We start from the raw sequence: 26,381 nt of genomic DNA, 5'->3' as shown, positions 1-26,381 counted from the left end.
AAGAAGAAGGAAGAGTAAATAAATAAGTTCATTATTTTAGACTTCGTAAAGTATACATTCCAATACCTACCTACCTGTTTTTGTAAATATAATTGTAGTCTACTACTTGCATACCTAATTTTCATCCCAAACATCCAACCTTAGAGTATCTTTGGATCTAGGTTATTCTACATCTCTTCTATGTAAACTAACCCCATATTTCTTCACACATTTATTACTCTTCGTGTGACACCAGAAGATGAAGAGTAAACGGAGAGAGAAAAGGCTAGCATATCTACATATTTTATATTTACATTAATATAGGCAACTAATTTTTACTGAGCACTTCATACCATATTGGGTGCTAAAATCTTTTTATGCATTCTCTCACTTAATCCCCACAACACTATGAGGTGTCCACTCCTCTTATCTTCATTTTACAGAGATGCAGTCTGATGTTCTCAGAAGTTCAAGCACATGCTGTAGGCCTCATGGTTGGTGATTGGTGGAATCAGAATACTCCAAAGGCACAAGCATATGGCCTCCATGCGTGAGTAATACTTTCATCACCCACTAAAGTTATTAAAAAATTCACAAAACAATTTCAAATTTCAAGACCCAAATGAAAGAAAGTATGAGATAAGTTGGGTCACAAATAGGATACTGGAAAGCCACACAGTTTTCAAACAAAGCTATTCTGTAGTTATTACATTTATTTCTAGAATGGTTATTCTCTATCTAGAATTTTTCAAGAAAGTTAGACATTATAAAATCATTATGCTAGAGAAAGTGGTTATTAAGAGGAAAGAAAAACATTCAATACACAATGTTAGAATAATTGATTAACTATTAGGGAAAATAATTGTTTAAACACTCATTTCGTATTATCAACCAAAATAAGTTCTCATCAGATTAAATTTAATAAGTACAGTAATACTATAAAAATTAGAAGAAAATACAAATAAAATATGGTTAAATATCCAGATGGATGGACAAGGAAACCTTAAGTTTGAAAGAATGGAAGGAGATCACACTAAAAACTGTAGAGGTTCTTAGATTATATGTGAAGTGGAATATTATTATTTTAAAAGCACACTGAATAGTATTGAGCACACATATTGAGCACCCTAATAAAAACCCAAAATAAAACTGATAATCCTCTAGCTTATCATGGAGGAAAAAGGAAGAGAGAGAAGATACAAGTTACCCATGTATCAGGCATGGAATTCAAGACATCACTACAGATAATAAGGGAATATTGGCCGCATGAATGTCTCCTTTTGAGAAGTGTCTGTTCATATCCTTCATTCACTTTTTGATGGGATTTTTTTCCTCATAAAATTTAAGTTCCTTGTAGATTCTGGATATTAGACCTTTGTCAGATGGATAGATTGCAAAAATTTTCTCCCGTTCTGCAGGTTGCCTGTTCACTCTGATGATAGTTTCTTTTGCTGTGCAGATGCATTTTAGTTTAATTAGGTCCCATTTGTCAATTTTGGCTTTTGTTGCAATTGCTTTGGTGTTTTAGTCATGAAGTCTTTGTCCATGCCTATGTCCTGAATGGTATTGCCTAGGTTTTTTTCTAGGGCTTTTATGGTTTTAGGTTTTATGTTTAAGTCTTTAAGCCATCTTGAGTTAATTTTTGTGTAAGGAAGGAGTCCAGTTTGTTTTCTGCATGTGAATAGCCAGTTTTACCAGCACCATTTGTTAAATAGGGAATCCTTTCCCCATTGCTTTTGTCAGGTTTGTCAAAGATCAGATGGTTGTAGATGTGTGGCATTATTTCTGAGACCTCTGTTCTGTTCTATTGGTCTATATATCTGTTGTGGTACCAGTACCATGCTGTTTTGGTTACTGTAGCCTTGAAGTACAGTTTGAAGTCAGGTAGCGTGATGCCTCCAGTTTTATTCTTTTTGCTTAGAATTGTCTTGGCTATACAGGCTCTTTTTTGGGTCCATGTGAAATTTAAAGTAGTTTTTTCTAATTCTGTGAAGAAAGTCAATTATAGTTTGATGGGAATAGCATTGAATCTATAAATTACTTTGAGCAGTATGGCCATTTTCAAGATATTGATTCTTCCCATCCATGAGCATGGAATGTTTTTCTATTTGTTTGTGTCCTCTCTTATTTCCTTGAGCAGTGGTTTGTAGTTCTCCTTGAAGAGGTCCTTCACATCCCGTGTAAGTTGTATTCCTAGGTATTTTATTCTCTTTGTAGCAATTGTGAATGGGAGTTCAAACTTATGGAAAAAAGTTCATCTTCACTGGTCATCAAATGGAAATCAAAACCACAATGAGATACCATCTCATGCCAGTTAAAATGACAATCATTAAAAAGTCGGGAAACAACAGATGCTGGCGAGAATGTGGAGAAATAGGAATGCTTTTAAACTGTTGGTGGGAGTGTAAATTAGTTCAACCATTGTGGAAGACAGTGTGGCAATTCCTCAAGGATCTACAACCAGAAATACCATTTGACCTAGCAATCCCATTACTGGGCATATACCCAAGGGATTATAAATCATTCTACTATAAAGACACATGCATGTGTATGTTTCCTGTAGTACTATTTACAATAGCAAAGACTTGGAACCAACCCAAATGTTCATCAGTGATAAACTGGATAAAGAAAACGTGGCACATACACACCATGGAATACTAAGAAGCCATAAAAAGGAATGAGTTCATGTCTTTTACAGGGACATGGATGAAGCTGGAAACCATCATTCTCAGCAAACTAACACAAGAACAGAAAACCAAACACCACATGTTCTCACTCATAAGTGGGAGTTGAACACCGAGAACACATGGACACAGGGAGGGGAACATCACACACCAGGGCCTGTCAGGGGGTGGGGGGCAAGAGAAGGGAGATCATTAGGACAAATACCTAATGCATGGGCGGCTTAAAACCTAGATGATGGGTTGAGGGGTGCAGCAAACCACCATTGCACATGTATACCTATGTAACAAACCTGCACATTCTGCACATGTGTCCCAGAACTTAAAGTATAATAAAAGTAAAAATTAAAAAATAATAATAAGGGAATATTAAAATGATATGCTTTGGTCGTGTGTCCCCACCCAAATCGCACGTTGAATTGCAGTTCAATGTTGGGGGAGGGTGGAAGGTGATTGGATCATGGGAGCAGATTTTCCCCATGCTTCATGAATGGTGGTTTTCATGATGGTGAGTAAGTTCTTATGAGATATGTGGGCTGAAAGTGCATGGCACTTCCCCACCTCACGCATGTTCTCTTTCTCTCCTGCTCCACCTTGTAAGACATGCTTGCTTCCCCTTAGCCTTCTGCCATCAGTGTAAGTTTCTTGAGGCCTCCTAGCCATGCTTTCTGTACAGCCTCTGGAACTTTGAGTCAATTAAACGTCTTTTCTTCATAAATTTCCCATTCGCAGGTAGTTACTTATAGCAATGTGAGAATGGACTAATACAATGAATGAATGTGTGCCAATAGATTCAATTAGATAACACCAATAAGTTCCTTAAAAGATTTAAATTACCAAAATCAAATCAAGAAAAAATTAAAAATCAGAAAAACCCTATGTCTATTAAAGAAACTAAATTCATTATTAAAAAGATTCCAATAAAAATCTCTAGGTCCAAATGGCCTAACTGATTAATTCAATCAAATACTTCAGGATTAAATAATAGCAATTCTACACAAACTCTTAAGAAGATGGAGAAGAAAACACTTGCCAACTTATTTCATGATGTCAGCACTACTCTGATGCCAAAGCCAGAAAAACATTTTACAAGTACACTGTAGAACAATATCCCTCATGGCATAGATTTTTAAAAATTTCTTAACAAAAGAGTGTCATATTGAATCTAGCAGTACCTATTAATAAAATACTTCCTGACCAAATGGAGTTTATCTCTGGAATGCAACACTGAAGGACTGTTTAGCCTTTGAAAATCAATCAATATAGTTCAGCACATTGAATAGAGGAGAAAACCCATATGAAAACTATAAAACAACAAAGCTTATAAAATAAAACATAGTTAAAAAATTTTGCAAGCTTGGGCTAAGCACATTTTCTCGAATATGATATTAAAAACAAAAACAAATTGATAAATTGTATTTCATCACATTTAAAACTTCTATCTTTGCTGGACACAAGAAAATGAAAAGGCAAGCCACAAACTGAGAGAAAAAATATTTGCAATGTATGTATCTAACAAAGGAACTGTATGCAGAATACAGCATTTCACAAAAGATGGTATAGCAATAGACAACAAGTATATAAAAGAGGCTCAACATCATTAGCCATCATGGAAATGCAAACTAAACCTATGATGACACACTACTACCTATCTATTAGATTGGCTAAAAATAAAAAAGGCTGACAATATCAATTTTTGACAAGAAATTCTCATACATTGATGGTGAGGATGTAAACTTGTAAAATCGCTTTGGAAACCAGACTGGCAGATTCTTATAAGTAAAACATACATTTGCCATGTAGACTAGCAATTCCAGCCATAGATATCTGTCCCAAATAAATAAAAATACATGTTCATATAAAGATTGCACATGAATGTTCATAGCCGCTTTATTCATAATAGCCCCAAACTGGAAACAGCCCAAGTGTCCATCAACTAGTGAATGGATCAACAAATTGCAGTAGGTCTATATAATAGAATACTAATCAGTGAGAAAGAGGGGCAAACTACTGATACGCTCAACAACTTGGATAAATCTCAAAATCACAATGCTCAAAGAAGCCAGATGCAAATAAGTACATATTGTCTGCTTTCATTTACATGAACTCTAGGAATGACAAATTTAATCTATAATCACAGAAAGTACATCATTGGTATGGCAGGCTCACTTCAAAGAGGCAGAAGAGAATTTCTGGGGGTGTGAAAATATTCTGTACTTTGATTGTGGTTATGCTTTCACCAACTGTACACTTGATTGTATTAAATTATACCTGAATGTTTTTACTATCACCTGGTATGGTGATATACTTTATAATTTTATCTCTAAACCTGATCTCTCATTCTCTAATAAAACATAAACCATATTTCAATTCTGTAAAATTGTAATAGAGTTTTCTGGAAAACTGAACCAAAAAAAATGATACCTGAATGAAGTTGACTTAAATTATAAATGAATCATAACTGATACTAGATGTAGTAATACGTGTTCTCTTATAGACTCCTGCTAAGCGCATTGGCAGAGTACTTTTGAAAAGCAGGTCATCAATAGAGATTTTAATCATTCACTTAAGTAATTCTACATTTAGAAATGTATTCTGAAATAAGAGTAATTTTTCATGTGAATAGAAGTTTACAGTCTGCTACTTCATTATAATAAGAAAAAGGAAACGAGAAACCCTACGTGACAGACAACAGTGAATGGTTAAGACATTTATGAACAAGGCATTTCTAAAGGTTTTTTAATAATACGCTAAAATATGTATGCCAAAATATTAAATGAAGAGAACTAAGGAAAAATTGTGCCTACTGTAATATCTTAATCCCACAAAATATAAATTATAAAAGAGGCTAGAAAACATAACAATCGTTATTTCTGGATGGTGATGTAATTTTTTCTTTATTCTTTTCTATATTTTCCAAATAGTTCATAATTTATGAAAATTATGTTTATAATAAAAATATACATTACAAAATAGCTAACAGTAAATATGCAATATACCACGTAACTTTTAAATACTGATTTTGAGTCCTGGTTTTATAATTCAAAAGGGTTAATTTACCATGGTGAAAGTTCTATCTGTAAAAGGAGCCCAAAGAAATAACACAGGGTTTTCCTTAGGAATTTTCAAGCGAAAGCAAATCACTTAACAGTGCAGACCAACAACATTAGGTGGCATGAGTGCACCAGATGCTAAGCCACAAAGCATAACACTTGCCTGAAAAGAGCTTTGAGATTTTCCGGTAATTCGGTTCGACCAGCATAACCCGGGTTCATAGTAATAAATATTCCAACTGATGGCTTCAGTGCGATAGCTTCACCAAGAAATACAAATCTACCATAAAAAGAATGTTGATGAAATTAAATGTGTTCATTGAATATGAATGCACATTGACAAATGCAAACCACTGCAAAATGCAAATTATTAGGAAGCTGTTTATTCTGTGTAATTTTCTTTAAAATTCATAAGCATACATATTTTGAATATGTTTTGAAGCATATTTATTAAAAATACCCTCCCTTTTCCCAGAGGAATTATAAAAATGGGAAGTATTCCTTTTTTTATTTTAGCATAGCCTTAGAATCCTAGAATATAAAAATAAAGACTTGATTATTTTAACATTTAATGGAAGGTGATGTCATTTTTACCTTCGACATGGGCTGCAATTCCTTGAATGGGATGCTGCATAGAGAGAGAATGCCCAAACTAAGAGGAGAAAGGGACGTCCTATTCAGTCTTAAATTTTGTCTATTTCTTCAACTTCTCTCTCTTCCTCTTTCCCTCCATACCTTCCACTGACTCAAGAAAAATCCATTAAATATCACTAAGAGGTACAATAGCTCTGGAGCCAGACTGTGAGTATTCAGATACCAGCCATATCACTTTAGGCAAGTTGATTATCCTATGTTCCAATTCCCTCATCTACTAAAAATAATAATCATATTACCCACCTTATTGGATTATGCAAGGATTTAAAGGGATTATAAATATAAACGGGTAAAAGTACAATGCCTAGAACATGGAAAATACTCAAGAGATGTTAGCTATGACTAATGCTATTACTGTCACTTAAAGGCATTGGAGAAACAGTGAAAGATTTGCATTGGAGAAATAGTGAAAGGTTTTCACAAAGATTTGCGAGGACCCAAGTGGGTTGTTGCTGGCCAGGGCAATGAATGGTAATGTGCTATGGGAGCCATATTGAGAGATAGGTAGAAGGAAACTTTCCAATGAGAGTAAATGAGACAAAATATAAGGCTGATCTCTTGCATTGCTGAGAGGGAAGGGCTGAAACAGTTAAGGAGCTCGGTCTGCATCATGAAAGAGAGAAGACAGAAACCACAGTTTTTAGGACTAAGAGTGTCTTAGATACTAGGTAATTAGGAGCAGGTGGATTTTGTATAGTCAAGATAAAAATGGGGAAAACTTCATTTCCCAGAATGTCAGGCTAGGGAAGGTAGACAGGCTGACAGGGCTGCTCACACACAGAGAGGTGGCTCTTGCCACAGGATAACTGCCTCCTCTCCCACTGTACACAGGAGAGACAGCCACGGTCAAAGGTGTGGACCTCCAGAGGGTAGAGCTGGCAAGGCACTAGAAGGCTTTGTAACCGAGGCATGGTCCCATCTCTTAAATCTTCATGTGTAAAGAGAATTTAATAAGCTCATGAAATAAGAAGGAGCAGAGCTGTCTGCATATGGGCTAAAATAAGATGAAGAGAGAAGACCCACAGACATTCAGACAAGAGGAGACTACCAAGGAGTATTCTTGGCAATGTTCAGAAATCAGTACATGGATCAGTTACATAAATCTCGATAAGAAAGGATGGCCTCAAATGACATCTGGGTTACAGCAAATAAAAAGATTTTGACTAAAAGCTAGATAAAATATAGCTGGAGATCTAAGAAGAAAGAACTGAGCTTCTCTATCACGGCCTTAGAGATGGGGCAGGTCAGGAAACAGACACCCGAACACGTAAAACTGGGGCCCAAGGTCCACATGGCAGAAGGGCTGCGTGAGATATTTTCTAGAAGGCAGAAATATCCAAATATATCTATTGATAACCTGGAAACTTCTACAACAGGTACACAGTCCAAGAAACTAGATAATCCTTGGGAGACTGAAAATGTTCCTATGGACAAGATAGCTAGCTGAGAAAAATATTCTAAAAACTAAGGGGGCACAGGTAGGCCAGATAAATAAGATTGCCCTGTTGATAAAAATGTTAAAAAGAGAACCAGATTTGTGCTGCGTACTATATTAATTTATTTCTCAAATTAAGCCATCAAAGGTAAGTGCCAGTTGTGTTTTGCTTTTTGGAGTGTGGCATCGTGTTGAGAAGCATTTAGATTTCAAATATAATTTGAAAGGTCTTGGCCCAAGTTACTGGAAGAACATGAAGGTATAACCTATTGGGATGAGACAACTAGCAAAGAAGGAGTTGATGGAAGGACTAAGATTTTGATTTTGGATATATTAAATATGAGAAGCCTGGGAGACCTCCAGTAGAGTCTTGTGATGCTCCAGGCAGTTGTTTAGGTCAGTCCAGAGATGAGGAGAAAGGAGGCCTGGGCATCTGGTACTCAGCAGCATTGACAGAGTTTTTTAAAGCCCTGGGACTAGTTGAAATCAACAAGGGGAGAAAATATAAAGAAAATAAATCCAAAGAAGGGCCTGTGATGTCTAACATGAATTGGCCAGGAAATAACAATAAAACATAATAGCAAACATAGATATGGTGCTTACTATGTGGTAGGCATTTGTCCAGGTACTTTGCATTTAATCATCACAGTAGTCTATAAGGCAGGTACTCTTCTTTCCCCCATTTTATAGATGAGAAGAAACCAGCAATGAAGCAGCTGTGAGGGGAGAGAGACGTAGGAGAGGTGTTGTCCTCAACCCACGTGAAGAAAGTGTATCATGCAGTGAAGAATGACCAACTGCATCAGATGCTGCCAGAGGTCAAGAAAGATGAGGACTGAGAACTGATCAATGGAATGAGCATCTTAGAAGTCTTTTGGAATTTTGGAGAAAGGGTCTTGCTCTGTCTCCCAGGCTGGAGCTCAGTGGCACAAACATAGCTCACTGCAGCCTTGACCTCCTGGGCTCAAGCAGTCCTCTTGCCTCAGCCTCAAAAATAACTGGGACTACAGGCATATGCTACCATGCCTGGCTAATTTTTAAAATTTATTTATTTTGTAGACACCAGGTCTCGCTATACTGCCTAGACTGGTGTTGAACTTCTGGGCTCAAACAATCCTGTCGCCTCAAACTCCCAAAGTGCTGGGATTACAAGCATGAGTCACTGTGTCTGGGCAATCCTAGAAGTTGTTTGTTTTTTAAGTGATTAAAGTAATGTAATATACATGGGTTGTACTCAACACTTAGAAACCACTAATAAAAATGGGAGACCATTCAAAATAATTCCCCCAAATCGACCAGACTCTTCCTTTATCTACTTCATGAGACAGGGAGAGATAGCAATAGACAGTGAAGGGGAGGTTACCTTCATGACTCCATGCTTTTCTATTTGTAACAAGAGACAACCCACACGGCACTCACCTCTTTTTCCTGTTTCTGATGGCATCATGAATCATTTTCACCTGCACTGCCACCACTGACAGAACTTCCACAGAGATTCGGTTGAACTCATCAAAGCAGCCCCAAGCTCCTGTCTGCACCAATCCCTTATAGATATTTCCTATGGACTAAATGATAACGTGAGGCACTCAGAATTTAACAGAAGGGGTTTTTACGCTGTTATACTGAATAATTCCCAATCAGGAATAACGTTATAGAATACAGTTTTACACATTATTACTAACTTACTTTGTAGTCCATTTGCTCTGAACAGTTGAATACATAAACCATCATGCCAAGGGCACGTCCTAGGTCTTTGGTGGTCTCTGTTTTCCCGGTACCCGCGGGGCCAGCAGGAGCCCCACTCATGGTTAGATGAAGTGATTGAGTTAAAGTAATATAACACCTTTAAGCAACAGAAAACACAAATATCAGAGTCTAATATGAGATTTTTGTAAAACATCAGAGGCAAAACATTAGGAAAAAAGTTTACGAAGCTCTAGAATGTGACAGTAGCATCAAATACTGATTTACTTCTCATTTGTTCATGGCAATAACGAATCAGAATATTTTCTATCACATTTATTTTTGGGCTAGCTGTCTAAAAATACTAGAAAAGAATGTATTTCTTTGTTTATTGATCTCATTTCCTAAGAGCTGTGTATTTGAATACCAATAACACTGGATTTGTACCGCTGTTAAATTTCTGATATTTCTAGGTAAAGATACTATTAATACGGCAGACAACATCTCAAACTATTGTTTATAAAGGAAAAGTAGAAGAGAAGTCTTAGATGATGAATGAATTAAACATTGGCTGAATTAAACTGCTACTTAATACATTAAGAAATATGTAATGTCTATAAATACATAGCATACAAATAATATATCCCTATTTCAATATATAAAGCAAATATAAAAGGGCAATTTATTGTATTTAAATATATTTTAGAAATTCCTTTGGAATGTGTTGCTACATGCACTTAGATTACCATAATACTTATTTTTGCAGCAAAGACTCAGAGGTTCTTAGAAAATCATGAAACAAGAATATTTAATAAAAGAAGACAAAATACATAGCAAGGACATCAAATGGCTGTATTCTTTATCTGGGGTTTCCTCCAATGCATAAAATCGTTTTTCTCTTAGTACAGACAGCAGGTCTAGTGAAATGATACACACACAGAGGTCAGGAGACGAGAGACTAATGTCTCCTTTGCCAATCATCAGATGCTAATATTAAATAAGTCTTTTGACATCAACACACCTCAGTTTTCTCCTCCATTAAATGAGGTTAATTGTAGGAAAATATTCAGAAGGCCAAAGGTAAATGCCTTAAAAAATTGAAAGTACTATGCAAATAGAAGCAATTAATTATGAAAACAGAAAGTGTTTCTGCATTTGATATCCATTGCATGTTTCAGTGTATCTTACAATGAATGAGTGAAAAGGCTCCCAGACTAGGAATCAGGGTACTTTTTGTAGTAGAGATTTTCGCCTTGTAATTTTCTCCAGTGGTTCCAAGTTTTGGGTAGGCACATGGCAGCCAGTGCTTAGAGGCTACTGAAAGGAGCTGGGCACATTCCTCAGCCCCGGGCTCAAAACTCCCTGAGCCTAGTACAAACACATCTCATCCTCCCATCCCACCACATACCACCATATATCTCTCCAACTCCCTGAGCCCAGTACAAACACCACCTGGAAAGTCTCCGATAAGGGGACAGCCGTTCAAGGTTACTGAAAGCGCGGGAGCCAAAAGAATTTCTTTGTTCCCCTGCAACTTTCGGGCTATAAAAAGCAAACGCTCGCATTGTTCGGGGCCCTCTTGTATACTGTGGAATGGAGGGACCAAGTTCGAACTTGTAGTAAAGATCCTTGCCGCTTGGCTTTGACACTGGACTCTGGTGGTCTTCTTTGGGGATCAAACGGTCTGGGCATAACACTACGTTTCCTGTCTTCCTTCCAGTCAGGAGTTGCCAAGTGACCAAACTCCAACCAATGGTATATGTGCAGAAATGATTAGTGCCATTCCTAGAACACGTCCTTGGAGATATTTGACCTGGACTATCTTTTTTCCCTTTTCACTGGCTAAAACATATGTGGAAACCATGTTTAGCATGTCAACCACCTGCCAGTCTGTACTGCTGCCCCACTCACCTCTGGATTGTGAGACACCTGCTTCTGTGTTACTTCAGCCATTGTGTTTTGTTTGGAATATCTAACAGCAGCTTAACTGGCATCCTCCTAGCCAATACATAGACTTAAGTCTCTGAACCTGCCCACATATGGAAGAAGGAGACACTGTCTCCCCTGCCTACCTCACAAAGGGATGGTCAGCATCAAATGAAATATAATGGAAGAATTTGAAGGGCATCATTTTGTCAATGTAAACAGTTAGTAAATAATTCAAAGAATGAAATGGAAATGGAATCATTTTATCCAATGCAATTCACACTATTAAAAGGAACATTCATCTTCCTTTTAGCTCCCAAAAAACCCACATAGTGATTCTTCTAATTTTGAAGTTAACAAACTATCAGGCCTCACATAACGATAAACTTTAAAATGCCTCTTCCCTTTTTCTCCCATACCCTGGGCCTCCCTTTCCTCCTTCTCTATTGACAATGGGATGCATACAGTAGACTCTTCACATTTGCAGTTTTGACTATTCTCAAGTGACACTGTCAAGCTCCAATTTTAATCCCTCTCACTGAGAGCAGTGCATAAATTAACTAATGAGGACAGTGAATGCTGACTTTTAATCAGAGACAAGTTAGAACTGAATTAGATACAATTATAGAAACTATACAATACACAAATGTTGCAATTATGAGATTAATATGTGCAAGAACAATCACAAATGTAGTGTGAGGATCCTACCAGCCTCTCAGGACTACCATAGCAAACCAGCTTTATAGACTTACATTTGAAACTGTCTACACTTCGGTGATAGTGGATAATTGGGCCTGCTGCTATGACCTTGAGGTGTGATTTCTGCTTCATGAATGCCAAAGATTAAATGTGCTGTCTCCCATCAAACAGGTCAGCAGAGATTGGAATACTAACAAAGAAATTCCTCTCGATGTGACATATTCTTATCTCTGCAATATTCTGACTAAGTATGTACTTACTTGGAGTCAAGTGGAAATGAACTATTAATAATAGTAACCTCTTTCCCCCTTGAAGTACTTGAGCCACACTGGCTTTCTTTCTATCCCTGGAACTGGCCACGTGTCTCCCCACCTTGGAAACTTTGTCCTTGCTGTTGCCTGTAACTTTCTGACCCAGGATCCCTGACTAACTGGTTCCTCATTTTTTAGGTTCCAGCTCAAGCTCTCCACAATAGTAGGCTCTCCCTTCAAGATAATTTTAAACACATTGACCTTTTTTAAATTTCTGTCATACCATATATTACAGCCTAAAATAATTATATTAGTTAATTTATTTGTTCATTGTTTCTCTTTATCCCCACTTACTAGAAAGTAATCTCTGTGACAGCAGGAACTCTGTCTGTTCAACACTGGAATAGTACTTAGCAGAGTACTTCAGAAGTACTTGTTGAATCATTTAATGAATGCTTTGTTCTTCCCCTTCCCTTCCTTTCACTGTATGCAATTCCTCAAATATTAATTTGAACACAGACAATTCCTAGTTATTTTTACGCTTTCAATAAAGGAATCCTGTGGGGATGGAGGGAGGTGGTGATAGATCCTGATACCAGAATGTTAGTTGTAGATAACTGGGCAGAATCAAAAATGTTTCCTTGAGCCATATTAATCCACTCATGATTTCATCAATTGTGCATTGTGCAGCTTCTGTAATTCTGTTTCTCTAATTCAGTTCTCTTCACCTTTTCCTAAAGTCAACATTCACTACCTTACATTATTTATTACTTTACATACCACTTTTGCATAGTTCATTGTTTGTTCATGGTTTCCTCTCATTCCTTCCTTTTTATTCTCACACATCTCTGCTCAAGCTAGGGGACTTTTTTGGGTTGGTTTTTCCCATCTGGATGGAAACTTAGAATTGTTACCTGTCAGTCAGAGGAGTGATCACCAGTCGAGGACTGTTGCCTAAGTATTCATAGAAGTACTGGAATTGGGCATCACAAATATTAACAAAGCAGTGTTTCTGGGTATCCTCCCATCGGTGACGAAGTTGAGACAGCCATGTAAAAGTCTGGGGACTGACAACCTAAAGGCATTGCATAATCATCACACGCAGGACACTGGTAGTTTGGGGGCAACAAATTATTAATCTAATCAACTCTACTGCTTCACACTTTATTTCTAAAATTATCACAGACAGGAAATCTCTTGCATGTTATTGCAAATTATAATGGCACATACATGGTTAAATACTTAATAAGAAATATGCATGTAATAAATCTTCATTTTAAACTTTTATATAAAACAATATGAATTTCTTCAAGCAATGCTTTTTCCCCCTTTTATGAATCACCCCAGGGGATTAGATAAATTTTGTAACTTTATACTCATATCACTGAAGTCAGATGGAAAAATACACTATCCATATTTAAATGATACATAATCCATAATTTCTGCATTGCAGAGGCATAAATAAACTACACTTTCAACCAAGTTCAGTCTAAAACCAATCTGCTTTTAGTACAGAGATTTTCTGCTTCATTTTTAATCACATCAAATAACAGTATTTTTCACTGCTATTCTTTCCCATCTACTCAATCCTAACTATTCATCTTCCAGTTAAAAATCCCTGTCTCTTTCAAGATAAATGTGACCCTTGGATTTCTTGAGAATCCGTTGAACTTACCAAAATTACCGTATACTAATTTGTCTGATGACTATATAGGTTTCAGCATTGCATATTCATGTATATAAGATGGTTAGGAATTAGACAAAAGTATTTTTAGTACAAAATAAAGGACATATTTTAAATCAGAATTTATCCTACTGCAAATCATCAGACTTATAAAACAGAATAAAATATATAAGAAGATACAAGACCATATTAAAGGAGTAGTTATCAACAGTTCATTATTAAAATGAGAACACATGGTAAGTGATGTTTTGCAAGGAAAAGTTTTGGACTAGCAATTAAAGAATGTCACTCACTAGTGGTCCTGAAGCTGGATCAAGGAATATTAATGTATGTTTATGGTTTACATGAAGAAGCCTTTTTTTGTACTTTATACAAATAATTTATATTCACTTTGCTTTTAATAAATTGAGAAAAAGAAACAGAAAAACCACAGAAACATTTCACAATACATACAGGCATTCGAATTGTGAAAGGAATTGCCTTTAGTACTACCAAACAAGTGTAACCCAGTAGACAAGCATATTCCTGACTTTTGTAAATAGGAATATATTTTGGAAAGAAGGATGACAAAATTCTCCTTTCACGTTAAACACTGCCAACACTTAAAGACACACAGACATTTTAAAGATATGTAAAAGAAAGGTTATTAGTATACTAAAAGAATTAGAAAATAACTTCTTACAAGACAATAATCTAGTTGTTCAAGGAAGAGACAAAGGATTACCCAAGTGACAACCTAGAATTATGACCAACACCTCTTTCTTCAAGGGGAAATGTATCAAAGGCACACAGACATGGTTTAAATTACATACACATAATCTTACTGCTATTGGCTGTGTAAATCACAGAGGTGAGGCTCACAGGCCAATGACCAAGATGGTCACACACAGAGAGATGAACACAGTGATTTCCCATGGTTCTTCTGTTGTGATAAAAATTTTTTTGATGATCTGATGTTCCTAACTTGGCAAAACCTTTTGGGATATCACTTGGAATAAGTCTCATCAGGATAATATATTGGCTAACCAAAATCAAATGCACCCAAGTTAACCACAACCTTTCAGGACTACTTAAAACATACAAACTTTCAAAAAACAATGACTTTCTTGGAACTACTCTGGCAATAAACATCACTTTCAGGAAACAATAATGAATACATAAAATTTCTACAAACAACTTGCCTTCTGAGAAATAAGTTTTGCCACCACGTCTCTGGCATGGACATCTATGGTACAAATTGTCATGATCTTCTGTCTGTCTCCAGGTGGAAGTTCTCCCAGCAAAAGTGTAATCAGTGTATTCAGCTGAGAAATCTAGAAGGAATCATTTTTTAAAAAGGAGGGAAGGGTTACAAATATAAAATTTAAGAGCCCCAAATTCTTCATATTTGTAAAGACTGATTTAGTTTGCAAAACAATTTCTTCCTTTCTTTTTTTCTTTTTTGAGATGGAGTCTCACTCTGTCACCCAGGCTGGAGTGCAGTGGCGCGATCTCAGCTCACTGCAACCTCTGCATCCTGGGTTCAAGCAATTCTCCTGCCTCAGCTTCCCTAGTAGTTGGGATTGCAGGTGCCTGCCACCACACCCAGCCAATTTTTATATTTTTGGTAGGGACAGGATTTCACCATTTTGGCCAGGCTCGTCTCAAAACTCTTGATCTCAAGTGATCTGCCTACCTCGGCCTCCCATAATGCTGGGATTACAGGCATGAGCCAACACGCCTGGCCACAAAACAATTTCAAATGTGTTACCCCACCTGGTCCTCAAAGAACCTTGGTATAGGAATGACAATATTATTATCCCCTCACACAGATGAAGGACAAGAGAACCTGTGAGTAATGACAAAGCTGGGGCAGACACAGGGTTTCCTGGCTGCACTGAACTGACCCTCTACCCTAATGATAATCTGGTCCATAACATTGTTGAAACGGAAATGACCACAAATCTTAAAAGGCCAAATTAGACTAAAAAAGCATAGTAAGAGCTAAATGACAAATTCTATTTTTCTTTAGAGAAGCATTCACCTAACAATTTGTTTGCTTTGGTTTTTAAAAATACAAGATAGTGATGATTACTGAAAAAATATTTAAAATGTAGACCTGAAGAATGTCCTCCTTTACTCGTATTTACATCCCTATTCTTGTTTAGGTCCGTTGTACTCGTAGATAAGTATTTTTCAAACTGCTGGTCTTTTTTTCATAGAATGGAAAGGAATAAAATGGAATGCCACAAATGACAATTCACTGAAGTGACTGGAATAGAAAATACAGCATTACAGGTAGTAAGAGAATGTATTGTTTCATGCTGTTTTGTTTCTGCTTTGACTACCTACATAAACATGTGAACTTGGATCTGATAGAAAATATTTCTTATGGTGAATTGTGGTCAAAGAGGTTTGAAAGATTCTGTCTTAGGTGGTCATTTTGTTAGTATGGTTATTTACACAAAAAGATTTGTGCCTTACTCAAGCCTTATTTACAAAACCAGTATTTCTGCCTTATTCCAGGTATCATACTGTGAAACAATACCATCCCCTTTTCTCTTCAGCTCTGCAAAAGGACAGTCAATGACGAACTGCTAGCACCTGAGAAAGCTGGCGGTAAGTGAATGTGACAGATCACCAGAGACTCAACCCTTTGTAGCCTACGGTCAAATACAGGTTCGCTATTGTACTACTATCACGCCCCGGAAATTGCAAAAGCCTGCACACTTCCCTGAGATTGCTGTGCAGCTGGAGGCCGGAGAAAGTCATACAGCTGGAATAAGAAGGGAGAAGAAAGGCAGGAAGAGACAACCGTAACATGCGCAATTTCCATGAAATGAGAACACAGAAGTGTTCCAGGCACTGACTAAGCACGTTGCTGATCTCATTGCACTTAATCTTAAGACAATCTGTTATCTGAACTTTGCAGATGAGAAAATTGAGTCAAAGGCCTATTAACCACATTTGCCAATCCAGGGAGGGGAAATTCAAATTCCAACAGTCTGACTTCAGATTCATCACATAGACCCTCTCCAGCCTCCACAAGACCTACCCATCCCTTCAGGTCTGAGAAACTGTAGCTGTGCAAGAAGCATTCAGGACAGACTCAAAGTCAAACACAAAGGAAAACTGGCTTAAAGAAATAAAAATATTATTATATATCCCCTAGACACTCAGGATACACGACAGCTTTATAAGCATTTGTCCTATTTCCCTCACCCTCTGGCTTTATTGAGGTATGATTGAAAAATAGAAATTGTATAAATTTAAGATATACAATGTGATATTTTGATATATGTATATATTGTGAAACTATTACCCCAAGGAAGCTAATTGACATATCCATCAGTTCACATATCTTTTAAGTGAGAATATTTGATATTTACTGTTTCAGCAAATTTCAAGTGTACACTACATTATTATTAACTATAGTTGCCATATGCTACATTAGGTCTCTAGAACTCATTCATGCTATAACTGCAAGTTTGTACACTTTGACCAATATCTTCTGTTTTCCTCCCCCGCATCCTCTGATAACCACCATTCTACTGTTACTATGTGTTAGACTTTTTAAAAAAATCCACTTATAAGTGAGATCATGCATTATTTGTATGTCTGTGTTTAGCTTGTTTTACATAGAATAACGCCCTTCAGATTCATCCAGGTTGTCACAAATGGTGGGATTCCTTCTTTGTAAAGGCTAAATCATATACCTCGGTGTGTGTGTGCATGGGTGCTTGCATGAGTGTCTACACATTTTCTTTATCCATCTTCAGCGAATACTTGGGTTTTTTTCCACATCTTGGTGATTGTGAATAAAGCTGCAATGAACACGGGAGTGCACATATCTTGTCAAAATAGTGATTTTATTTCCTTTACCTATATATCCAGAAGTGAGATTTTTGGATCATATGGTAGTTCTATTTTTAATATTTTGAGGAATGTTCATAATGTTTTCCATAATGGCTATACTACTGCTTACTGACCACCAAGGAGGTCAAAGATCTGTACACTGAAAACTACAAAACTCAAAGGAAAAAAATTAAAAACAAAAATAAATGGAATGATCCCATGCCCTTGGGTTAGAGGAATTTATGTTTGTTAAAATCTCTGTACTGCCCAGAATTCTCTGTAGACTTAATGCAACTGCATCAAGATTTCAATGGCATTTGTTTTTTTTGCAGTTTTAGAAAAAACAATCTTAAAATTTGTATGGAATCACCAAGGACCCCGAATAGCCAAAGCAATCTTAAGCAAGAAAAACAAAGCTGGAGGCAGCACATCTCCTGATTTCAAATTATATTACAAAGCTATAGTAATCAAAACAGTGTGGTACTGGCATACAAAAAGGCACAAAGACCAATGGAACAGAATAGAGAGTTAAAAAATAAAAATTTCAACTAATTGTTAGCATAGGAACCAAAAACAGTGAAGAAAGAAGGCTCTTACATAAATGGTGTTGGAAAAAACTGGACATCACATGCAAAAGAATGAAATTGGACCCTTATACTATACACACACACAAAAAAAAACCTCAAAATGGATCTAAGACTTAAAGATAAGACCTGAAACTGTAAAACTCATTAAAAAATGTGGGAAAAGCTTCATGACTTTGGTCTTGACAATGGTTTTTTGGACTTGACACCAAAAGTATAGACAACAAAATAAAAAAATAAAAAACAAGTGAACTATATCAAACTAAAAAGTTTCTGTACATCAACAGAAAAAATCAACAAAATGAAAAGGTAGCCTATAGAATGGAAGAAAATATTTACAAACAATATATCTGATAAGGGGTTAATATCTAAAATATATAAGGAACTCATACAACTCAATGGCAACAAATAGCCTGATTAGCAATGGGCAAAGGACCAGAATAGCCATTTTCCCAAAGAAAACATACAAATGGCTAACTAGTATATGAAAAGATGCTCAAAATCACTAATCATTAGAGAAATCAAAACCACAATGAGCTATCACCTCACACCTACTACAGTGGCTATAATAAAAAAAAGTCAAAAGATATTGTTGGTAATGATGTGCCTTAACCTACTACGAGAGTGACATAAAAGAGCACTGATCACAGGCCGGCCGTGATGGCTCACGCCTGTAATCCCAGCACTTTGGGAGGCTGAGGTAGGTGGATCACTTGAGGTCAGGAGTTCAAGACCAGCCTGGCCAATGGGGTGAAACCCCATCTTTACTAAAAATACAAAAATATCAGCCAGGCATAGTGATGTGTACCTGTAATCCCAGCTACACGGGAGGCTGAGGCAGGAGAATCACTTGTATCTGGGCGGTCTAGTCTGCAGTGAGCTGACATCACACTACTGCACTCCAGCCTGGGTGACAGAGTGAGATTCTGTCTCAAAAAATAAAAAAGATTGCTGATCACAGATCACTATGATAGATACAACAATAAAAAATTTAAATATTCCAAGAATTACTAAAATGTGATGCAAAGACACAAAGCAAGTTCATGTTGTTTGAATGATAATGTCAATGCCCAGCATAGAGGGGGTTGCCACAAATCTTACAAAAATAAAGCAGTATCTGCAAAGCACAGTAAAGCAAATCACAGTAAAATGAGATACACCTGAATTTTAATAAACTGCATCTTTAAAAAGTAGTTAAATGTTTAAAAAGCAGATGTGATTATTGTTTTATGTCTAATATGTTCACTGCTCATCATCCCCTAGATTTTATGTTCCATAAAGTCAAGGACAGCATCTATCTTATTCGGTGCCTTATCCCAGAGCCACTGAAGAACTGTCAGAGTGTGGGTGCTCAATGTGTATCTGCTGAAAAGATGAATTAATGTACAATAACAACCCATGCCTACACAAGTTTCTAAGGAAAATTAATATATACTTTAGTGAGAAAAGAGTTATTTAGGCCTTGGATATTTTCTCACCTGGGTCAAGATATCCGGTCTTTGTAGTATCCAATCTTATACCACTATCAGTATTTGGTTAAAAAAAAAAGGGTGATTGCAACAACAGTAATAATATCGTATACCTTATAAGAACATTTATAATTTTAAGTGCATTCACATGCATTGTCTTATCTGAGCCTCCCAACAACCTGTGATTTCTGCATTATTGATTCATTTTTCACAGAAGTGCAGTCAAATGGAAGATGATTAAAAACACAGCTTGTCAACATAATCTGCACAGCATCATATGTTGGGGATCTTATACTGTATATCAAGATTAAACCTTCTCTGATGATACTCTTTAGTAAGTAATAAAATTCTGCACCCATAGTTATGTAATGTAGTTAAAAAATGTCTGTAGTATTTGGGCAGTGGCAACAGGTAGCAATCATCATGGTCAGTACTGTACTTGCATATAAGTTCATGGTATGTGACATATAAAACATTCCTTAGCAACTTTAAGAAAATATACCCTATCGTGTAATCAGTACATATTCTTGCCACTGATTGCAATAGTGTTACATGATTTTCTACCGGATCAAGGATGTCTGGCTCAAGTCTACCTACGTTCCTTTGAAACTCAAGTGGCTGTTTTCCTGGTACATCTTGGCTTCACTAGAGTGCAAGTACAGCATATATCTTGAACTAGAAATAAGCCCAACTTAGAGTAAAATCCAAACTTTTGTTCCTGGAGTACAAAGTCTTCCATGACCTCACACCACTCCTTTCCTATCTCACTTCAGTAACCATGCTGGCCTTCCCTTTGTTCTCCTATCACAGCTGCTTTAACGCCACAGCAACCATTTCATGTGCCTGGAGTCATCTTCCCTCTAATCCTTGTATGATTGGCTTCCTCTCATTATTCAAAGTTGTAGTTCAAATTTACCTCCTCAAATTGGCCTTCCCTGGCCATTCTATTTACTATTACCCCCTATTTATTCTAAATGCTTCTATTTTATTATCTTTATGGAACTTATGAGCATCCTACCAATCATGTATTTCTTTGTCTGTCTCCTCCACCCTAAGCGCTAAAGGAGCAAGGCCCATATCTATCTTATTCCGGGCTGTGTTCTCATGCTTAGCATAGCAGCCAGCATAAAGAATGTGTCCAAGTCAACACTCGCTGTATGAATTGATGAAGGAAGAAATGAACGAATGAACAATAGCAACAATACACACCAGAACAACAGTTTTTTGTTCTCTCATTCACTCATTCATACAAGATGACAAATGTGGTTCTTGTTTCCAGACCTTACAGGACAACAAGGAATGCAGATAAATAATTAAAATTGTTTTGCCAGGGCAAGTAGAAAGTACTCTGACAGCACACAGAAATAGGGCTTGCCTGATCTAGGGCTTAGAAAGCCACTTTAGAGGAATGTATACTAAGACCTAAAGAATGAGCAGGATTTAGGTTGAGAAGAATTTAGGGGTTGGCCAACAGGGAGGCAGTCGTTAAGCCACCGGGAGCAGCCTGCAGAAAGGCCCTGAATGGACAGGTGGCTCTGTGGAAGAACTGAAAGAGGTCACCCATGGCAGGAGTGGGAGGCAGAGGAAGGACAGGTGTTTAAAGATGCTGCAGAGGAAAGCAAGTGCCCAAGTGTGCAGGGCTTACTCAGCTCAGTTAGGACAATGAGATGGTGCTGAAAGGTCTAGAAGGCAGGGTGATCATGAGATTTGTGTTATTAAATGATCTCTCAGGCTATGCTGTAAACAATGAATTGGAGGAAAGTAAGACTGGAAGAAAAAAGACCTGAGAGGAGGATGCTACAGCCATTTAGATGAGAGAAGAGAGTGGCTTGGTCTAGGATATTATCAAAGCAGCTGGAGAAGGCAGTGAGAATAGGGATCTTCGGGACAGTTAAAGAGATTTGGTGGTTGATTGGCTATTGAGCAAAAGAAGAGTCAAGCGGGCTTCTAGTGTGAGCAACTAGTGAAGAATGTTGGTTTTTTTTTGTTTTTTTTTTTTCTTGTTGTTGTTGTTATTGTTTTTCCCGCAGCTGGGCACATTGGGAGGCAAGTATGAGAAGAGCAAATGTACACTGGATCTTTTAGGTTGGGTGTGCCTGTGAGACTTCAGTGAAAAATCCCTATCTGTTTCTGGCTGTGCTTCAGCAGAGAGATGCAGGATCACTACAGTGATCCATCTCTTGATCAGGCCAGCATGGTCAACATGGCAAAACTCTGTATCTACTAAAAATACAAAAAATTAGCTGGGCATGGTGGTGCACACTTGTAACTCCAGTTACTTGGGAGGCTGAGGCACAAGAATTGTTTGAGGCAGAGGTTGCAGTGAGCCAAGATCACACCACTGCACTCCAGCCTGGACGACAGAGCGAGACCCTGTCTCAAACAAAACAAAACAAAACAAAACACAAAAACAGGTCAGGCACAGTGGATCACATCTGTAATCCCAGCACTTTGGGAGACCAGGGTGGGTGGATCACCTGAGATCAGGAGTTCAAGACCAGTCTGGCCAAGATGGTGAAGCCCCATCTCTACTAAAAATACAAAAATTAGCTAGGCATGATCACGCCTGTAATTCCAGGTACTTGGGAGGCTGAGGCAGGAGAATTGCTTGAACCTGGGAGGCAGAGGTTGCAGTGAGCCAAGATTGCACCACCTCATTCCAGCCTGGGTGATGGAATGAAACTCCGTCAAAAACAAAACGAAACAAAACAACCCCCCCTCCCACACACACACACAAAACAAAACAGAATACAGCCATAAGGAACAGGAATATTTAAGGAGCAGGAGGAAGACCAGCCAGGTGAAGTAAAGAACAGCCCAAGTTTTCCAGTTAGAAAACTAGAATTCAAAAAAACATGAATATAAAGGAAGAGAGTAATGTGAAGAAGTAAGAAGTATTTTCTAAGTTGAAGAAAATAGAAATAGACTCAATCAAGTGGTAGAAATAGGTTGTGGTGATGAGAAAAAGGAAAGAGCAAGTATAGACATTAGGTCAGCAAGCTTGATTATAAAAAAGGTTACAGAGATAAGGCAGGAAATAAAAGATGTGGCATGAATGAATAATTTTTAGTTATTTTGAGTAATGAGGGAGTTGGGCATGTTAATTACTGATGGGAATGAGCAAGAAGGAGAAACTGAAGAAACGCGAGGAAACAAAGTCAGGGCAGCCTTGAGCGACGTCAGAGCAGAAGGGACCCAGAGTAGAGGTGGAAAAATGCTCTGGACAGTGGAGGTCACCCTTGCCTCCTACCTGGAGGATGGTATCGGGGGAGGGACATCAGCCTGATGGCCATTGCTCTAGTTCCTCTCTGATGATGTCAGCAGATAATAAAAGCACTGACTGACAGGCATTGTATGTGTACATGTGTACTGTGTGTTTTCTAATTTAATCATCACAACTTTATGAAGTAGGTAAGATTAGTATTCCAGTTTTACATGTGAGAATATGAGATAATCTGCCGGAGATCACACAGTTATAAATGGTGGAGCCAGGGGCTAGTACACAATTCTAAGATCTTACTGTTTATTTTACAAATACAAAACCTTCTTATGTGGATAACAGGGCATCAGACCAGGCAAGTGCTGGCCTCCAATGATTAAGGTGAGGAGCAAGAGATAACTCAGTATACCCCACCTATGAATTCTCTTATTTATATAAACATAGAAATGCTTCCTAACAAAAAGACAAGATCTTACACCTTCTATGTCACATACCATGAAAAAAAGAAAAAGGAAAAGGCACGATCTTGACCACCATTGGGGTTTATAGGATACACATATCTAAGGGACTTCAGTGTTCCCAAAGAGGGCCAGCGAGCACGGTAGAATGATGGTGGGTTCACCATGTAGGACAATGTCAGACCTAGAGTGTAACAGACTCAAGGTCAGAGAGAAGCAGTGATTCCTGATACATAGTGGGGGCTGGTCCCCCATTTTTTTCCATCCTGGCTCCTATGGCATCATGGTAGAAGGAGGCCATACTGTGAATTTAAAGAGTGTATCCCTAAATAATATAGGTTTAAATCAGGCAACAAAGAAAAAAAAATCTTCCTTGCAGCAGAAGCATTGCAGTTTTGCCAGCATCAGCCATGGCATATCTCCCAATATGGGGACACCCAAGCCATGGTAGCAAAGAAGCTGGAAGAGGCCATTCTGCAGAAAAGTTGAGATCTGGACATCAGATTTGGTGGCTCATGCCTGTAACCCTTGTGTTCTAGAGGCCAAGGAGCAAGGATTCCTTGAGGCCAGGAGTTTGAGACCAGCCTAGGCAACACAGCAAGACCCCATCTGTACAAAAAATTTAAAAATTAGCCAGACATGGTGTCAGGCCTCTGTAGTCCTAGCTACTTGGGAGACTGAGGCAGGAGGACTGTTTGAGTCCAGTAGTTTGAGACTGCAGTGAGCTATGATCATGTCACTGCACTGTAGCCTGGACAATAGAGTGAGACCCAGTCTCTTAAAAATAGTAAAGTAGTCTGGAGCTAGAAGTCCTCAGCTTAGCAGATCAAAGTGAACATTACAATATAACTAGTATAGCACCTTGGGGATCAGTTACCAGAACTCTCAATCCCTTTGTAACAGGACATAATACTGAAGTTCTTCTTGTTTCATAACAGCAACAAGGACCTCTAATCTTGAAACCTACCAGTTTCACCTTCAGCAATATCAGAAACAATGAATTTTCATTTCCACCAGCCAGAGCAAAGGAAATGACAAGGAGACCAAGTCCCATACTCTTACAACTATCAGAACATGGATTGTTGAATTTCAGTTTGTTGTCCTCGTTTCCAATGCTCACTTGCTACTTCTCCTTTAATACTACTGCTAAAACCACTAGTGCAAAATTGAGCAATGAATGTCAGAGATAGTGAGCTTAATTACCTCGTTCTTGACACTAATGGAAATGACTCTAATGTTTCACCATTAAGTATGATTTTCTCTGCAGGTTTCTGGTAGATATTTTTCAAGTTTTAAAAGTTCCTTTAAATGCTTATATTACAAAAGAAAAAGGTATAAAGTCAATAAGCACCCACCTTAAGAAACTTGAAAAAAAGGAACAAATTAAGCTCAAAGAAGAAGAAAGGAAATAATCAAAATAAGGGCAGAAATAAGTGAAATATAAAACAAACTATAGAGAAAACCAATAACGTCAAAGGTTAGTTCTTTGAAAACAGAAATAAAATTGATAAACACCTAGAAAACTCAATCAGGAAAAAAAGGAGAAAAAAATTACCAATCCCAGAAATGAAAGTAGGACATCTGGGCAGACCTTCCAGATGTTCTGAGGATAATACTGAAATAGCATGACCAACTTACATCAATAAATTGAAAAGTATAGACCAAGAGTGGCCCCTTTTCTGTAAAGGACCAGATAGTAAATCTTTTTGGATTTGTAGGCCATGCAGTCTCTGTCACAGCCACTCCACTCTGCCATCGTGATGTGAAAATAGCCACAGACAATAGACACTGGGCCAGATTTGGCCAGAGGTCTGTAATTTGCCACATGCTGAATTACTTAAAATGGGCAAATATCTTGAAAAATACAAACTTCCAAAACTGACACAAGAAAAGAAGAAGCCCCAAAAAAACTAAACAGCTGCATATGTATAAAAGAAATCAATTTATAATAAAAAATGTTCTACAAAGAAAACTTCAGGCCCAGATGCATCACAAGTGATGTCTATCATAAACTCTTTCACAAAACAGACATAAATGGATCACTTTCCAACTCCTTCTAAGAGTATACCCTGATTTCAAAATCTGGCAAAGATATCATAGAAAAAGAAAATTACAGACAAATGTCCCTGATAAACATAAATGTAGAATTTGTTAATAATAGCAAATAGGGCCGGGCGCGGTAGCTCAAGCCTGTAATCCCAGCACTTTGGGAGGCCGAGACGGGCGGATCACGAGGTCAGGAGATCGAGACCATCCTGGCTAACACGGTGAAACCCCGTCTCTACTAAAAAAAAAATACAAAAAACTAGCCGGGCGAGATGGCGGGCGCCTGTAGTCTCAGCTACTCGGGAGGCTGAGGCAGGAGAATGGCGTAAACCCGGGAGGCGGAGCTTGCAGTGAGCTGAGATCCGGCCACTGCACCCCAGCCTGGGCGACAGAGCCAGACTCCGTCTCAAAAAAAAAAAATAGCAAATAGAATCCAGCCAAAGATACACACACACACACACACACACCCCTACACACTTAAAGGATAATTCATAACCAAGTGTTTATTATTCAGGAACGCAAAGTTGGCTTCACTTTCGAAAATTCACCACAATAACAGAATGGCATGGTCATCTCGTGAGATTTGAGAAAGCTCAGTGCTGATTTAAGATGCAAACTCTCTGCATGTGGTAATGGAAAGGACTTTCCTCTATCTGATAAGGGGCATCTCCAAGAAACATTCAATTAACATCATATTTACTGGAGAAACATTATTCTTCCCAAAG

The 26,381-nt window shown here is 37.7% G+C and overlaps 1 protein-coding gene and 1 long non-coding RNA gene across 2 annotated transcripts in view; one reads left to right on the top strand and one right to left on the bottom strand.

Annotated features, from left to right (window-relative positions):
* Nucleotides 1-26,381, bottom strand: part of DNAH11 (dynein axonemal heavy chain 11) — a 410,596-nt gene that overhangs the window by 224,973 nt on the left and 159,242 nt on the right. Inside the window, exons 32-36 of the mRNA XM_031665316.1 lie at nucleotides 15,227-15,358; nucleotides 13,276-13,436; nucleotides 9,489-9,645; nucleotides 9,222-9,367; nucleotides 5,877-5,993 (exon numbers count right to left, since the gene is read on the bottom strand). Coding sequence (XP_031521176.1) covers nucleotides 5,877-5,993; nucleotides 9,222-9,367; nucleotides 9,489-9,645; nucleotides 13,276-13,436; nucleotides 15,227-15,358 — 713 coding nt within the window. The remainder of the gene's footprint in view (nucleotides 1-5,876; nucleotides 5,994-9,221; nucleotides 9,368-9,488; nucleotides 9,646-13,275; nucleotides 13,437-15,226; nucleotides 15,359-26,381) is intronic.
* LOC103882988 overlaps nucleotides 1-26,381 on the top strand; it is a 134,594-nt gene that overhangs the window by 11,457 nt on the left and 96,756 nt on the right. Inside the window, exons 2-3 of the long non-coding RNA XR_004183230.1 lie at nucleotides 423-529; nucleotides 16,551-16,643. This is a non-coding gene — a long non-coding RNA (uncharacterized LOC103882988). The remainder of the gene's footprint in view (nucleotides 1-422; nucleotides 530-16,550; nucleotides 16,644-26,381) is intronic.

Source organism: Papio anubis, chromosome 4 (genome assembly GCF_008728515.1).
Source record: "Papio anubis isolate 15944 chromosome 4, Panubis1.0, whole genome shotgun sequence".
Lineage (NCBI taxonomy): Eukaryota > Metazoa > Chordata > Mammalia > Primates > Cercopithecidae > Papio > Papio anubis.
The sequence above is the reverse complement of the archived record's forward strand: the minus strand, read 5'-3'. Positions and strand labels throughout refer to the sequence as shown.